We start from the raw sequence: 16,763 nt of genomic DNA, 5'->3' as shown, positions 1-16,763 counted from the left end.
AAAAAAGAAAGAAAAAACCCTACAATTCAAAATATTTTCTCCTATAAAGAATTATGTGAATTTATTATGCAACATAAGTAAGAAATAACAAAAGAGATCAGAATAGAATGACACCATAACACGCCAACTCTTAACTAAAAAGACAAGCTAAGCTGCCTGCTAAATTGAAAAGGAAAAAAAACATACAGATCACAGACTGAAACCAAGAAGTAGCCACAAATCAATTGCAACTGCTTTGTTTAGTGCTAAAATCTCGAACTGCAGTGATTAGAAAACACATTAGTGTTCATCAATTAGCAGCCAAACGTTTGTTTTAATAATTCATAGGAAATGACTTACACAAAGTCTGTTAGTGTGTTGTCAGGAAAACCTCTGAAGGGCCAACAGAATTAGGCGCCACACTGTATTGATGGCAATATCTAGCCAGGAAGCCTGATTAACCTCTGAGATGCCTCAGCTGATGTACTTACCCCATTAATGCTAATGGAGATGCTACCACTTAAAATCGAGCCGTGCCTTTATCATAGGAATGTCTTCGGGGTTTAAAGTCTTTAGTAATATCCTGTCATTTGTTTCTTATTATTTCTTTTTATACTTAGATACAACAAATGAGAATAGACCGATTTTTAACAGTGGCATTTAGAAGACTGAAGAATGTAGCACAAAATAGATAATGAGAGCCAAAGAATAGACCTAAAAGTCAATGTCATCACAAGAATGCATTTCAGCAGACTTTCTTCAGAAAAACTGACAGGAAAGTCTTCTGACCAATATAAGACCATTAAAAAAAAAAAAAGAAAAAGAAAAAGCAGTTGTAGTTTTTACAGCAAGAAAGAAAAAGCAGCATGGAGATACTATGTGGCAAAATACTTACATGGATTAGAAGAATCATAATCGACATATTTTTAAAAGTATCTTCAATATTTTAATCAGAGAAACTGGATTACAAAGTGCTAAGTATACAATTTAAGGCTCTTTAGAGAAAAATTAACATGCTTATCTAAAACTGAATTATTGTTACATGGTACAGCAGACTATGACTGCAGGGCTACTGAGAATTAATAGGTGTATAAAGATGTGGCCAAGGCCATTAGCACAGAAATATCAGTGAAAAAAACATTATGGTACTTACTTCTTTGTGCTATGTGTATATTTGCAAAAACTTCTCCGGTAATCTTTAACCTTTCCCATGCCATATCAGCTGTCCCCTCTATCCATTAGAGCTAATGACCTTGCTCTCACATAAGCTGTTAGTACTCATTAAGAAGTTATCAGGTAACAAGAGAAAACAGATGCAGCCTTTGCTAAATCACTTCACCACAAGAGGATTAAAAGATACGGAGAAAGAATCATCTGAACAAGTTATTAGGTGAGAAGAACTTGGTTTATAATTTGATGCTAGACATTCGACAGACCAAATACATTTTAATTTGAAAAAGGTTAAAGTTAGCACTGTCCTGATTCCTTTGTCATGGATGAGAACTACTAGTGTATACTAAGTGAAATTTTCTTATAAAATCAAAATACTTAATCCAATTCCTTTTGTAAGCAGYGATGCACATTGTGCAAACATACAAATTCTTTGTATGTTGATGTACACCCTTTGTATACCCTATCTGCTTAAAAACAAAGCTGTTCACATTCATGCAAATATAAAGAAACATATATTTAATTAAAATAAATGTATGCACTCACCCCCACTTAATTGAAAAATAAGTACATCTTTAATTAGTTGAGAAAATTAAAATGCATCATTCAGTGATTGTCAGATTGTTTTGTTACAACAAGGTCTTACATCCTTTTAATGACAAAACAATATATTGTTCCTGTTTCTCATAATAAATAAATTTCACATGACTTATTTGTTTACAAATGAAAAATCTATAGAGAGGAGAAAGAGACRTATCAAAAAGATATTCATCTATTTAAATGTGAATGCCTTTGTAATCAACAAAAAGCCTCATGTTTAGTCTGAACAACATGAGCATGCAATCAATTATAGACTCAAATTCAAACTGTTTTTCTTAAATGTTCCTATTTTACAAAGCTGTTTCATTTTCCCACTTTCATCAGATACTCTGAAAAGAAGTAGGTAAGTCAGGGAAGAAAATCTATTGGCAAATTCATCTTGAACAGCACAGAAAGGCCACTTGCTAGGAATACATTCTGCTGGGAAGCGTCCACATGAGCACCACTCCAACAGAGAGTGAAGTGACACCTGACTGACCAACAGACACGTCAAGACCAGACCTCTCTTCAATGGGGCATTAAAAAAAAAAAAGAGAGAGAGAGAGAGAGAGAGAGAGAGAGAGGATGACAAGCATGGATACACAAATATTTCTTTGCTTATGTCTGCTTCCACACCACATCCAAAACTACAGATAACTAAAACAAGCAAATTCATGTTTGAAAGCTTATCTGAGACCAAGCATCTGAATACTGTCCAATCACTAATGCTGCTAAATAATCAGGGGTTTATTCTTAAAGACAGCCTATGTCCATTCCATTGTGTTTGCTCACACTGACCGTGAAAAGCTTCAACTCATAGGAAACAGTATTTGCATTTTTCCTAACTCAGCATCTTTGCTAACATTAACCTAACTTGAAATCTTCACACATTTTATCTTCCCAGGAATTTTTCACTCAGTCAAATTAAATAAGTTACCAGAGCTTTTTAGAACACGCACACACAGAGAACAATCAACCAAATGGGAGGAAATGAAAATAAAGACTGAACTAGGAAAAAACCCTATGTATTGTTTCAACAAAAGCAGAAGGCAATGCTCTTGGCAAAATGCATCTAAGGAGAAATAGCAGAAAGTGTAATATTCAAAGTAAAATTCTTCCAGAAATTTTAAATTCAGATGAGAAGATGACATAAAGGAACTTTTCACAATATTACCAGAACACCACTATGACTTTTGGCAGCAGTGGACACCACGCTCCACTGCGACCTTGATTTTGAGCTGGGTATGCTGTGCTAACAGGTGAGCTCCCGACTACTGAGTTCTTTGATTTAGCAGAAAATTCATCTATATTTTCCACATGAAGTACAGTTAAGTATACAGCGGTACACCGCAGCAAGGACACACACATTGGTTTGTGTTACACTATAAAAATGAAAACATGACTGCCAAACACCTTCTGTGAACTTGGGTCTGCTAACTCTGAAAGAACTGGATATCAAAATCCCAATCTCTGCTTCCTTCCTTAGAAAAGGTCTGACAGGTTAAGTGAACCACAGGCTGCTCAAGTGTGTCACCCTGCATGTCCAGGACCTGTGCTAGGGCAACCCACGTGGTGTCTGGTTTTCTGCTGCATCTTCTTCCCTAATCTATAGCCAAACTGGAAACCAGGAACAGTAGTAGAAGAACAGTTACTTTTAAACCCCTCAGGCAAATATTCTGGCTGGCAGTAGGCATATGAACAAACTTAGTTGGCAACTTCTGAGGAAAAATGACTTCCAGATCTCTAAGCTACCAATCAGCCTAACTCCCGATGCCTCTGGGAATCCAGTGTAAAAAAAGGCAGCCTAAACCACATTGGGGCACTGAAGTGATTAACACATTCAAAAYGTTTCATCACTTCCCCCTCTCCACGATCCAGACTGCCAAACAGCAGCGTTGGCAGTATGTTCAAGCTTGAACCGGTGCGGCGTATTACTCTCACCTCTCCACGTTCCACGTAGCTTGGAGGAAGAAAGAAAGGTGAGTTCACATCTGTGGTTGCGAAGCCAGCAAGGGAGATGCAGGGATATCGCTGTCASCTGGTTCAGGTACATCTATACCTCATCCAGATGCTTCAACTCTCTCCCTTCCACATGCCCAGGGCCACCTGAATCTTCCCCTGCTAGTTTGCTCACTTACACCACAAACAGGTATCCCATTTAAACATCTATCTCCCATGTTATTTGCACTGCATGCAAGACACTCTTCATATATAATCGGGGTCCCTGTTAGCTATGGCATAGGGATCTCAGCACTGAGTAAAGAAAGCAGAATATCAAATATTGTTCTGACACAGATGAAATTTAAGCTTTGCCTTTTTTCCTTTACTATCTATCAGCTCCAAACTCTTTCCCTTCACCATTAATAGGCAACCAATATTAAATTTGGAGGCATGGAATAACACATGAATGGTTTGCTAATAGGATTATGCAATTTCCTAACTTTCACTATTACTTTATACAGAAGCTAACAAGCTTTTCTTTCCTATGATTATAAAAACATTTTATCTTCAGTAACTATTTATATGATGCAACATCACCGCTTCAATGTATACACTCAGTTTAACCAGAGAATTTCTGGATTATGATACTTGACTAGTATTACTCAGGAGGTAAGATCACCATCTCGGTCCTTACTGCATTATAACATAGAATCCATGGTCTTTGGGCACCAAGTACTGCAACAGACTTAAAAAAAATAAAAAATAAAATAAAATTAAGAACTTTATATTCTGTGAAAAAATTGAATAGAAAGAGTGCTAGTCTTCAGAGCCCACTGGTATATTTTGACAATCACTATATGGATTAACAAAACTTTGGTTTGTTCTTCAGTCCTGACTTGGCTAGACTTTGGCAGTACAGTGATCCATTTGTAAAAATTTGACCACATCTGATCATAACTGTGGCTGCTTATGCTATGCCAATAGGTTTTTTAAAACCTATCTGCATCATAAAAACATGTTAATAATGCAGAGATTGAAACAGTTTGGGGAGATTTCTCCCCTCCTCTCCCCCCTTTTTTGGCTGATGGTGAAAGAGTGCAAAGAGATACAGCAAATTTCATAAGGATATTTCAAAAGACGACCAATTCAAATTCCCCTCAACAATGTTAAAAACTGATTTTTTTCCTCCCTCTCCAGCCACAAAAAGATTGTGTCCAAAACTATACTGGTGGAATATGTTCCTTTTCGTGTTTTATTTGTTTTTACATGAGATGGCATGACCTATGTGTCTCTCTGTGGGTTCTTATAACTGTTGCTTTGTCCAGGAAAGTTGGGCTTTCTATTCTGTGCTGTTATTTAATTCCTATTATTAGATTTGTTTTGTTGTGTACATCACAAATGAAAAGGCTAGTGGTTAGAATGAAGGCTTCTAATCAGCAAAGTTTGCCACACAATGACAAAAGATACGTATGTATGTACGTACGTGTGTGCATGCGTGTGCGTGTACGCGCGTGAAAGAACGAACTTGGCAAAATGCTGCAGGCAAATCMTCAAAGAAAGGGGTAGGGGGGAGGAGTAAAATAACAGTTCTGCATACTCTTTGGCTTGTCTAAGATTTTTCCAAGCCACGGTTGTCTCCTCACACTATGAAAACCCAGACATTTCTCTGAAAACAGAGGGAAATCATAATGTCATCAGAACTAAGAAAACCAGGCAATAGAACCTAGATATAMACAATTATTAATAAACTCTAACCTTCAAAGAAAACTACCAATTAATCAGCTACAGTTCTGTGCTGTCATCCTTCAGAGAGATTAAAACGTGTAATGCTGATGTGATTGAAACCAAAAAKCAGTAAGCATTTGTGAAGTTAGTTTCTATGATGCTAAAAGATCAATAATTCTAGAAGTTGATTTCTAATCATATAGGCTTATAACATACAAATAGCCATTATTCAAATCCATTTTACTATGATTTTCCTATAGCAGGGGTCACTAGTAGCAATAGGCACTTGCAGTAAATAAAAAGTCAGTTCTGAAGGACAGAAGTACTTTTTGAGAGATGGAAAATAATGGCTACCCAGAGATTTGCAGGATCAGGACCATATACACAGTGCTAAGATTAGCACACTTCTTACCTTATATTTTTCGTTTGTGAATGAGAAGAGGAAAACAAAAAAAAATCAGTACAATTCAGCTGGAAATCTAATAATCATCTTACAGGATAACCTCTCCCTGCAGTGGATGGTGTACTCACTTTGGCAGCACTTATGACTGTGGCAGTGTAAGACTGAATGTTGTCTCCACAGGCTCCACCACGGGACTGATGGCATCGGATCAGCTACAAGAAGAAAGACAGAAACCAAGCAACTACTATTAAACTACACAAACCCATAACCCATTACCATAGCTCTTATTTATCATGTGTAGTAGTGTGTTTTTCCCTACAAATAGCAAAAAGCCCTGCTGAGACACTTAACCCCTTTTTATAATCTTCTGGGTGCCACCCAGACTGTCGCATACTGAACTCCAGTTTTCAATTACAAGATGAGTAGTCACTAAGAATTCATAAACTTTGAAACGGTGGGATTTTTGGTCTGGCAGCAATACCACAAATAAATTTAAATAAATATAATCAAAAGCTTTAGCCATGTATATGTAACATTAAATATCTGACATTCTAAGAATCTGAATGTGGCTTTCCCCTCCTTTTTATGACTAGCAAGCAAAGAAATGACAAAGGAAAAGAGCTACTTTAAACTTTAATAGATTAGAGGAATGTACATGGGGTTTACTTTATATTGCCTTCCTTCAAAAGTAATAAATCAAAACAAGACTTTTCTACCTGCCATCAACCTACAAAAGCAGTTCTTGCCTTTGAACCTTAACTAACAAGGAATAGGAATATTCTTACTAAATAAAACAGTAAAACAACTATGGATGTTTATTGCTGGTGCATAGGCTATGTTGCCTGTTTAACTGTCACTTCTAATATTTTTCCTAAAAGAAATGTTAAAAAAATTCACTGAAATATATATTTGTTTGCTTCTGCAGACATTCCTTTTCTGCTGATGTAAAATATCTAAATAAAAGTAGTTAAATTAGGGAGAAAGGAAAAGTCCACAGTGAATATATCTGGGAATACAACAGTAATTTAAATTCCTTTCTGATATAATTCTTCTATTAATTGGTTACTTACATTTCTGGCAGTACTTCTTTTTAAATCTCAAGCTGGCTGAGAAGTTTTATAAACCATATAGGCATGGTATTAAAGGGAGAGGCAGGCCTGAATTTGACAACAAAACAGTTGGTGCTTGAAAAGTAGAGCAACAAATAAATTTATGAAGTCCACTTCCCTGATAACTTTTGGTTCAGTTCTAAGAGGAGCTTGTTCCAGCCACAGGTGAAAGAGAACAAAAACATTTGCTTCAAAATAAAAACAAGGCATTGGAAGCTGAATTTAGAAGATTTCAAACACTTCTAGCTTTAAAATACGCAATCACTTTTCTAGCATTGGGGGGAAAGAGTGATAATTATTTTCCTTTGTATCTATTTTCTTCTCTTGCTCTTGGAAATAAGCAAAATAAACTCAACATTTTCTTTTTCTCTGGAGCCTACCAATTTCAGACAGGGAGTCACAAAGCAGGCATTTTTACTGCTGTTTCCAAACCTATGAAGGAAATTACTGTAAGAAAAATTCATGGCCTTCTTTCTGACTCAGTTTCCCTCAAATGAAATTTAAGAACCCTCACTTGCCTACATTCCAGAGGTTTCCATAATGAAATGTTTTAAACTTTGTAAACGTTAAATGAGTTAATTAAGTGACCTCACTGAAAACACRTTGATAGCTTTTTTTTCCCCCCTCTGCCCATACTACTCACATCTTCATGCCTACAAGTTCACATACTTAGATTGGCTGCGCAGAGCAAAGACAATATAKATGGAGAGCAAAACACAACTACCGTGGGTCTAAGATTAGGTCTATCGCTGTTATGCAAGTCCTCTTACAGATCACCTTCTCATATAGCTTGTTTCTGAAACATTAATCATCATCATTCTAGCTTTTGTATATAAAGAGGGGGGGGAAAGTACTTTTTACAAGTTGAGCCTTTCCTTACCTTATTTTCTGCGTAAGCAAGCCAACGGCTTCCAAGAGCAATAGGATTCATGTTTGGCCCTGGACAAGGATAGCAGCCTGAAAAGTTTAAAAAWGCAGCATTTAAAAATATCTTAATGACTTCTTACAAAGAATTTTACTTATTGCCAAGAAAACAAAAAGTCTAAACAAAGGCCTTTCATTTGCTAATATCACTCAGTGAACGCTTGCATTTTTGCAGCTAAAGATAAGGCTGTGGTTAGATGAGCTATTCTGAACAGTTAATTACGTGCAAACACTAGTTTCTCCTTATGCTTGCATTTTTTAATGCCATTTTGATACAGTGGGGTGAGAGGATATTTAAGASTAGTTTCAATTGGTTTTGTATCTTCACATTTCAATTAATTTTATTTGACTGAAGTATTACTGTTGATCAACAGTTTCAGTTAGATTCAAGTACTTCTGTTTTTAYGTAGTGTGAAAGGCTCTGTTGTGCTTCTGCTTTTGTTTTTACTAATCCTGTCCTGAAGCCCTTAGCCTCCCAGACTTCCGCACGTTTAACTTTACACAACTACTGAAATCTTCACTCCCTTAAAATCAGCGGCAAATTTTCCACTGTTTGCCTGATTTTCACTAGCTTTACCTCATAACTAAAAAAAAAGAAAAAAGGTATATACACATGCATAAAGATGAACATAATGTAACAAAATACTCCTCCTGAGGATTAAAAGGTTAAGATACCTATAACATAAAACAATCAAAATTATACGAAAGAAAATATGGGAAGGCTTAAAATGGACAGGGCCAACGTTAAGCGCAATTTAATAAATAAAGCCAGTGTAAAAATAAGGAGTACCACACTATTAGCTACTCGTATTAAAAAYACAAGATTTAAAATTATTGAAAAAAATTACATAATGGTTAAACATAAATTAAAAGCTTAGGTAATCTAGAAGTCAAAGTTGCATGCTGACTCCCATCCTAACTGCTATTACTGTCCTGTTTCCCCTTCTTTGTCTTTTGTCGTTTTAGATTAAGCTCTGTAGAGGGGCTRGTTATTTTTTTTGGACATACAACCCTCACTCGTGTTTAGCACCCAAATCCTCCTGATGCATCCGCACTTTGCTGTTCCAACCCTGACACTGGAAACATCCAGGCTGTGTGCTTCTCGCAGGGTGACTTTAGGGGGTTCTTTGTCAAGGCAAGAGTCTGGAAGTTCAGATACTAAAATCGCACAGATGAACCCATAAAACTGTTTACTAATTAGGGCCCTGATAACAAGATACAAGCTTGAGTGTTCAAATACTAAGGCCTTCAGCCACGTGAATAAAACCATTTATCAGACAAGGCCTAAATCAGTTCTGAAATGCAAAACAATATATAAAAAAAGAAACTTTTTATAAAAGAGGGGAGATGCTATCAAAGAAACAGTCAAGCTCCACTTTCCCCAATTCTTGAAMCGTAGGTGAACATCGACAATTCAGCAAGTCAGAGTCTCTCTCTCCCTGGTTGACCAAGAAATATGGAATTAAACCCAACCCTTTAAAAATTATAGACATGTCCCTCTCCTTTAAAGGAGTCCTGGTTAGCTGAATCTGTATCACAGGCAGAAGGAACGCTGAGATCAGGCAAACAGCATTTCAGAACAACACGTATAATAAGATATCTATTGCATAAAATCCAGCATTGCACTATGAGAAGTAACATGCACAGAAAAAGACACAGCTGGCTAGGTTTCTGTTCCACCAACGTATCAGGTGTCAGATGCCTGGACACTCATCTGCAGAGTACAGATGAGACAGAAAAAGCAAACCTATTGCCCTTCTTCATTTGACAAGTATCAGGACCTTTTCAAACAGGCCCCTAAAACATCCAAAATACTTACTGGGGACAACAAACTTTCCTTTTAAATTAACTGGATTATTTTCAAGGCTTTCAAAACCGTTGAAAAAGATGTGTAAGAGGGTGTTAACTATAATATACAGGTGTCATTTTAAACTGACATTTGATAACACTTAAAGACATGCTTGATGGCGGTTTTTGTTGGGCACATGCAGAAGTGGCTTCTATACTGTTCATGCYGGTTTGGTATAAACAGTTCCTTACTTCATTTCGTTAGAGCAGAGCGCTGAGGGCATTACAAAATTCAAAAGATCACAGCAAGCTATTTCAAAGGTCACAAAGCAATGGAAGGAAAAAAGCAGCAATTCATCCAATTAAATCCATCTCAGGCCAGGAAAGCAAAACCAAGAGAGTATTTTGTAAGGCCTTATCACTGCCTTGATCTCAGGAAGGAAAATGAATTCTGAAGAGAAGATGCCACAATTGTTATTACATTCCAGCACTGCATAAAATGTGGGTAGCCAGAGCCTCTTAAGGAACAAAGAAAGCAAAAAAGAAAAAAAAAAAGTTGTAAATACAACCTTAGGTTGTAAATACAAACGTGTTCTTCCGATGACATTACAGATCTGGACCAGYATGGATTTGATGCTGATTTCTGCTTCAGCAATTCTTATCTGTCTCTGTAACGACATGCAGGCCCCCAAACAGCATTTATTTCTCTTCCCTTTTATGTACGAAAGATATCAATAAAAGCTGCCAAATGATAACCTTCCTCTAAATCTTCACAGTGACCTCAGAATTAGTCACCTGCTTTTCCTCTCTCAGGCTCCGCAAGCGCACGCAGTCTCTCTCCTGCGGAGAGCAGGGGCAGCAGCAGCCTACGCATGCACTGCGACGGCAAGACCCACGCACTGCTGCAAGCACAGCAAGAACAAACGCCTTGCTTGGGAAAGGGAGCTGTTACCAATTATTTCAAAGAACTGACGTAAACGAGGAACTACAAAAAGCACTATTCTTTAAATCCAAAAGGAATTCATACAGAAAAACACTGTAAAGTTTTCTCTGAAAAACTGCAGCTGTTTTCACCAAGCCTATTACAGGTAGTTCCGTGAACTGGATTTGAGCAATTAGATACAGCTCCACATACAAGTCAGTCGATTCTAATAATAACCTCTACAGAGGTCAACAATTCAACCCAGTACTAAATTCTTCTCTCAGATACAAAAAGCAGCATTAAAAAAAAAAAAAAAAAAAAAAAAAAAAAAAGCTATTTCCTCCCTTTCTTTTCTTTGTGAGTAGATGCATTTTCTTGCTACAGTACAAGGATAAACAAAGGGTTATATTTTATGGAAAGGAAAAGCAAATTGTTTTTCTGCTTTCCAAAAAAAACAGCTGGAGTCAGCAGAACATCATCTACTAAGCAAATGAAAAGACAGACACAGCGTGACCTATCGAGCTCAGCTATCCAATCATTACAAGCCTAACTCTCCTAAAGATTAACTTCTATTTCTACTAAGCTTCAAAACAACTGAGGAAAAATCCATTCTAAGCAACAACAGCAGCAATTTTYGCATGTTTACAATACGAATGAACATAATGAGAACGCAGAACTAACTGTCAAGACGACCAAAGTTTCCAAGTTTTAATGACGGTATGGAGAGGTCATCCAAGAAAAGATCACTAAGGGAAAGTCCTTCTAAAAGGACAGCAAATCAAGCAAACACTGAACAACATGAGATATTATAAGCTTTACTGGGACCATCACCCACACAAGATAAGGTGAAAACTTACTGTAAACTATTTTAAATGCTTTTAAATACACAATTACTCTACTCTTCAGTGCTTTATAACAATAAACACAGAAAAGGTACTGCGAATAGGAAAAACGCTAGCAAACAGTATTGTGAAAGTCTGAAACTAAGTGCAAGCTCTTTGTGTTAACTTGATCAAGTTACTATGCCCAAGAACTCCAACTTTTGAGGGCCAAAAGCGACAATAATGAGTAAGAAATGGGCTACGGGCATCCTCAGGACAGGGACTGATTACAGAAGACTTCAYGAGCAGCATCCTGAGCGAGACTGGTACTGGATACTGTGTGCCTTGGTTTTCCCATTTGCAATATGAAAATTTTCCCTACACCGTGATGGTACTGTAGGGAAATTCTGTAGCATTACAAAGTTCTCAGACTGTATCCATCTGTTTTTTTAATTGTAACTGAGTTATTAAATTATAACCTGAAGAAAGCAAATAGTTTGCAATTATCTGAAATCTAAAATCATCACTTTTCAGATACTTTTATGAAACTCTGCCACTCTTTGAAGTTCAAATCCATATATCCATAATAAACAGTTACCTCATCTACTCATTCTGGAAAAAATAAATAAATCACACAGCTACCTATTTCTCTGACTCTGGATTTCTCCATTGATTTAGGCTTCTAAAGAAAACTAAGACTTTTTTTTTTTTTTTTTTTTTTTTTTAATAAGGCTCATCCTGTCGCTTCAGTAGGGCAGGGTGAATACTCCGACAGCAGCCAAGAAGAGAAAAGCAACACAYTCCTCCCCTCCCATTTTGCTTATAAACAAGCAGTACATTGGAAACGCGCTGCTGAGAGGAACAGGGCCATTACGAAGTTGTGGGGGCCCTAACAGACATTAAGCCAACACATCCCCAAAGCAGCCACTCGGAAAGCTTGAGAGCTTGAGTCATCTGAGTTGGGGCAGCTCTCCATCACGCCGCACGGGGTTTTCATGATGGAAAAAAAAAGAAAAGCTAAACAAAAAACAAATGTTTATCCAGGATAAGATGTAAAGTTAGGGCTAAACTGTGCCTACGTCTAGAGGCATCTAAGCCTTCAACGGTTGATTTTTTCCGGAGGACCGGAGCTGTGCACCTGTGTCATCCAAGACAACACCACAACCTAGCCCACTAGCGAGTCCAGCCAACGTCCTCCAACGAGGCACACTGCTGCGCATGCGCCCTTGCACAAACACCCTGCACAGCCTGAGTGGATTCACCGAGTGAAGAGCTAAATAAACTCTTATCATTGCAAAATATTCAGATTTAAACTTACACTAGAAGGCAATGCTCGTCTATAGAAAAATCTGGCACTAACAGTTGGAACTTGTCACTTATTTTCAGTGTACATAAATGAGGTTCTCACAGCTGAACACGGCTCCTTACACGAAGTACAGCTGTATTCCCTTCGCAGTCCTCCCTAAAACGCTGTCYGCAATGACATGCTCTAAACTGTTTCAAATTAATGTGCAAATGAATAAAGTGAATGAAACCAAAACCAAACCAGAAGGGTCCCGATCATCATCACTGTTTTTATTCCAACAAATCCCCCCGTGCTCATCTCAAGACGCTACTGGCCAGTTCCTCTCCCAGCATAGTGAGCTGTAGTATACACACCTATTTCAGTCATGGGGGAAAAACAAACAAACAAACAAAAACCCATCTGYTTATGATATCTGCCAGGCTTTTATCTCCTCTTTTTTCTTTTTAATGAAAACCATTTTAGAAAGTTGTTCTTTTCTGTCTTTATGTTAGCTTAATAAGACCTTTTTTTTTTTTAACATAATTTTCACTGTCTTCCTTTCCCAGATCCTCTCTAGTCTCCTGTGCGCTGATACATATTCACCCTTTCTGGTATCAGTTATAAGGATTAGTCTCATAATTACACTAACTTTTTTTTTAAAAAATTTGATATTCCATGCCTCACATCCACCAGACAGTGAGAAACACCTACTAGTGCTGTCCAACTTGATTTCAGGCTACCTCTCTGTTTCAGCGTTTACATGATATGTGGGTACACACAGAAAAAGAAGAAAGAAATTGCGTCTCTTCTGAATGTGATGAGTATGACGTTGGGATAGGACAGAGTCAGCAAACATAAGGAATGCTGGTCAAGACTTCCACAGGTAACCTACATCCTGCAGAAAGCAGGTTTGTAAGTCAGTATGTTGTGCCTACTCCCCTAATCAAAACTAAATAATTGAAATCTGCTGAGAACACAGATTACTGGATAAACAAAGGTTTTTTGGTTTCATTATGTGAAGAGGCTCATTAAAGGTGATATATGCCATCTCAAATTAAGTTTCCAAACATATTTTTGAGCAAATTCCAAAATGCAGAATTCTATTCGATCCGAATTATTTACTTTTGATCATCCAAAGTATTTGCCACTATTTTAAAAATTCAGGAAGCAAAGTCATTGTGCAACCTTAAAGTTACAATAACTCTCTAAAACTATGGTACATTTTAGAAGTTTAGTCACTGGATGTAGTTTGTAATCAATAATTTTTTCTAGGTCTTATGAAATATATAGCACTTTATACAAAATTTTGTAATTTAACTACTAAGTATTGCGATCCAAAGTAGCCAGAAAAAAGACCCATGTCAGAGGGCATAGAAAGAGTATTTAAAATAAATAATGGATAGAGCGATACTGCTGTTGCAGAAGCATTGTTTATTCCAACGAAAACAGATCAGAAGTTGTTTCACCTGATGTTTCTTGTTTATTTTTTATTTTTTTAGCATAACCAAGTAAACCAAATTTATTTGTTTATAAATTGTATAAAGTAATAGTTTATAAATTCTTTTGGGTTCCTTCTAGATGAAAGGCCCTATGTAAATGTTACTACTCTCCCAGTCACATACTTTCCAGGACTCTTCTATTGTTCTTGTACTTCCTTCTGCTTAAGTATCACCCATAAAAAGCGAACAACAGAGCAAACCAGCAGGATGCACCCAACTGTAAAACCATGTTTGCCATGTAGGGTTTTTTGTTTGTTTTTTTCAATCCTTGTAGCACTTTCTCCAAGAAACACTAGAAAATTCCAGAAAAAGTGAAAAATTAAGTCCACAAATGCCCCATATACTGTCATCACTTCTCTTCACRGGGTAATATTTGTGTGTGTTATGTTCACAGTAGCCTCAATGCTGCAATGTAGCATTGAGCGATCCTGGCATGGGAGAATTCCCTCGCACGGACTCAAGCCAGGAATCTTTTTTACATACTTAATTACTATAGAAACCTCCTTTCCCTTTCAATGTTGCCTCGGCATTTTCAAGTATTTTATTGTTAGTGTTAGTGTTCATGTTTAAGACCAGTGACAGAGCTTTTACTATAGATAACTGCAGCCTTTAATGGCTGTTAAGCTTGGTTGATTAATTTAACAAATTCTACTGGTTTCAGGACAAACTATGCTCCAACCTCTCAGACAATTGGACAGTGACAAATAATAACATCACTACAGAGGTTATTGTTCCTGTACAGGACAATGTGAATAAGATTGCTTGTTCTGGCCTTTAACATTCAAGATCTGGGTTTTTTAGTTAAAAATAGCTTACACAAAAGCCAACAGCATTTCCTTTCTATATATAATTTTTAAATTTGTCAAAAACAGGACATATGGATATAAGTCTTGGGTGTGAATGACTTATTACTGTCTTTATGGAATTTTTCTGTAACATTTATGCTTTCCTGAAATATAATACAAATAACCTGTAAGCAGCAAAGACATTTCTTTCCATACATCTTCCACCTTGTCATAAAGGCTTTTTCAAAAAGTAGCCTAATTATCCTGTAATAGTGACACATGGATTACCAGATTAAAAAAAAAGCTCTGGTAAACAACATTGTTAAAAATTAAAAAACAAGATCGAATCAGCATTTCTCACAGAAGGTAATTACAAAGTACATGAAGTTCTCTTTTTTTTTTATTTTTATATATATATATATACACACACACACATATATACATACATGTATGTATGTATACACACACACACAGAGGTACGTTACTGATGCAGAAACTACCAGTAGCCTGTGGACAATTCACAGGAATGTACTTGGCTTCTCTTCACTGATCAAGAAGCCATTCTGAAACAAGAGCTTTCTTCCCACCTGCATTTAAGGACTTCCAATTCRAACCAACAGTCTCCCTCCACAGACACAGGAATCCTATCAATTATTATAGCATGTGGGATGCCCAAGATAAATACCACTTAGTGATCATGGCTGAGAAGGGAAATGTACATTCTTCAAGAGCTCTGCTTATAACTCTTTGGGTATTAAACTTTTTCACAAGACATCTAGAGTTTTTACTTCAAAGCAAAGAGATCAAACTGTTCTCTATGTGTCGATCAGGGAAAASGCATTCCAACAAAGCTTAAAAAAAATGCACAAAAAACCCTAGATGACTTCCAGATCAGACCCGTGACAAACTGAAACCCACATTCTATTCTTGTACGTGAGTGTCAGTGAAGACAGGACTACAACAGTCAAATTACAGATTAGAGAGTCAAATACTGTTTTTTCTTATTTTATTTGAGAGGTGCAGGTGGGGTGCATTTAATATATACTGAATAATTTTTGGCATGTGGTAAGGCAAAAGTCGTTTGAGACTATATACAATAAAGTACTCTGACTAAAATCTGGAAAATTACCTCTTAAGGCTCTAGCTGTACAGCATCAATAGAAATGTGGTGCCAGCTAATGGCTGCAATAACTGTCTTCATCCCTAGAGAATAACGGATGGAGAATATATCAATATAAGAAGTGGAAGGGCCAGAGAAACTGAGCAGGCACTAGTTATCGGACACAAAGATGATGCCACATGCATGATGTTATCTGTGATAATCTTTACTTAGGGCTTTGGGGGTGGGAAGGATATTCTTTACAGAGAAGAAAGTGTCCATCAGGCCATATTCATAATCATMAACGTTCACTAAGTAAGCATTTTTCGAGAAGGGTTGTAGGAACACTGATGGAATAGAAATCAATGAAATTCAGCTTTTTGCATCTATTCTTTACAGAACAAAGCAGGAAAAAAAAAGCCTGTACATCACTTTAGGTTTTGGTCTTACAGTCAAATGTAGTATCATCAGGAAAAAAGACTCCAAAGGAAATCTTACATTAACCAGAGTAAAACTTTACATTCACAGCTACCAAGAGAAACATATTTTTGTTATAAGTATGAAATAAATTTGTTGGGTTTGGCCACACAAGCACTTCAAACAGCAAATTCACAACCTATATTGTTTTGTTTTCCCTTTAATGCAAGTCTTTTCTTAATGAAACTGAGTTGACTCCAAATGTAGGCATGGTGGAGAACAGACTGCCACGTGACAGTAGCGGGCATGAGCTCTCT

At 36.9% G+C, this 16,763-nt stretch overlaps 1 protein-coding gene across 7 annotated transcripts in view; it reads right to left on the bottom strand.

Annotated features, from left to right (window-relative positions):
* Nucleotides 1-16,763, bottom strand: part of BCAS3 (BCAS3 microtubule associated cell migration factor) — a 372,504-nt gene that overhangs the window by 293,425 nt on the left and 62,316 nt on the right. For all 7 annotated transcript variants that reach the window (XR_014895586.1, XM_085302933.1, XM_085302935.1 and 4 more), the window contains exons 10-11: nt 7,787-7,863; nt 5,926-6,009 (exon numbers count right to left, since the gene is read on the bottom strand). Coding sequence is in view for 6 of the 7 variants with exons in the window: in XM_085302933.1 (XP_085159059.1) it covers nt 5,926-6,009; nt 7,787-7,863 (161 nt within the window). In the remaining variant the exon portion in view is untranslated. The remainder of the gene's footprint in view (nt 1-5,925; nt 6,010-7,786; nt 7,864-16,763) is intronic.

Source organism: Rhea americana, unplaced genomic scaffold (assembly GCF_003343005.1).
Source record: "Rhea americana isolate MKP2758 unplaced genomic scaffold, rheAme1 scaffold_194, whole genome shotgun sequence".
Classification (NCBI taxonomy): Eukaryota; Metazoa; Chordata; class Aves; order Rheiformes; family Rheidae; genus Rhea; species Rhea americana.
This window is presented reverse-complemented; position numbering and strand designations above follow the sequence as displayed.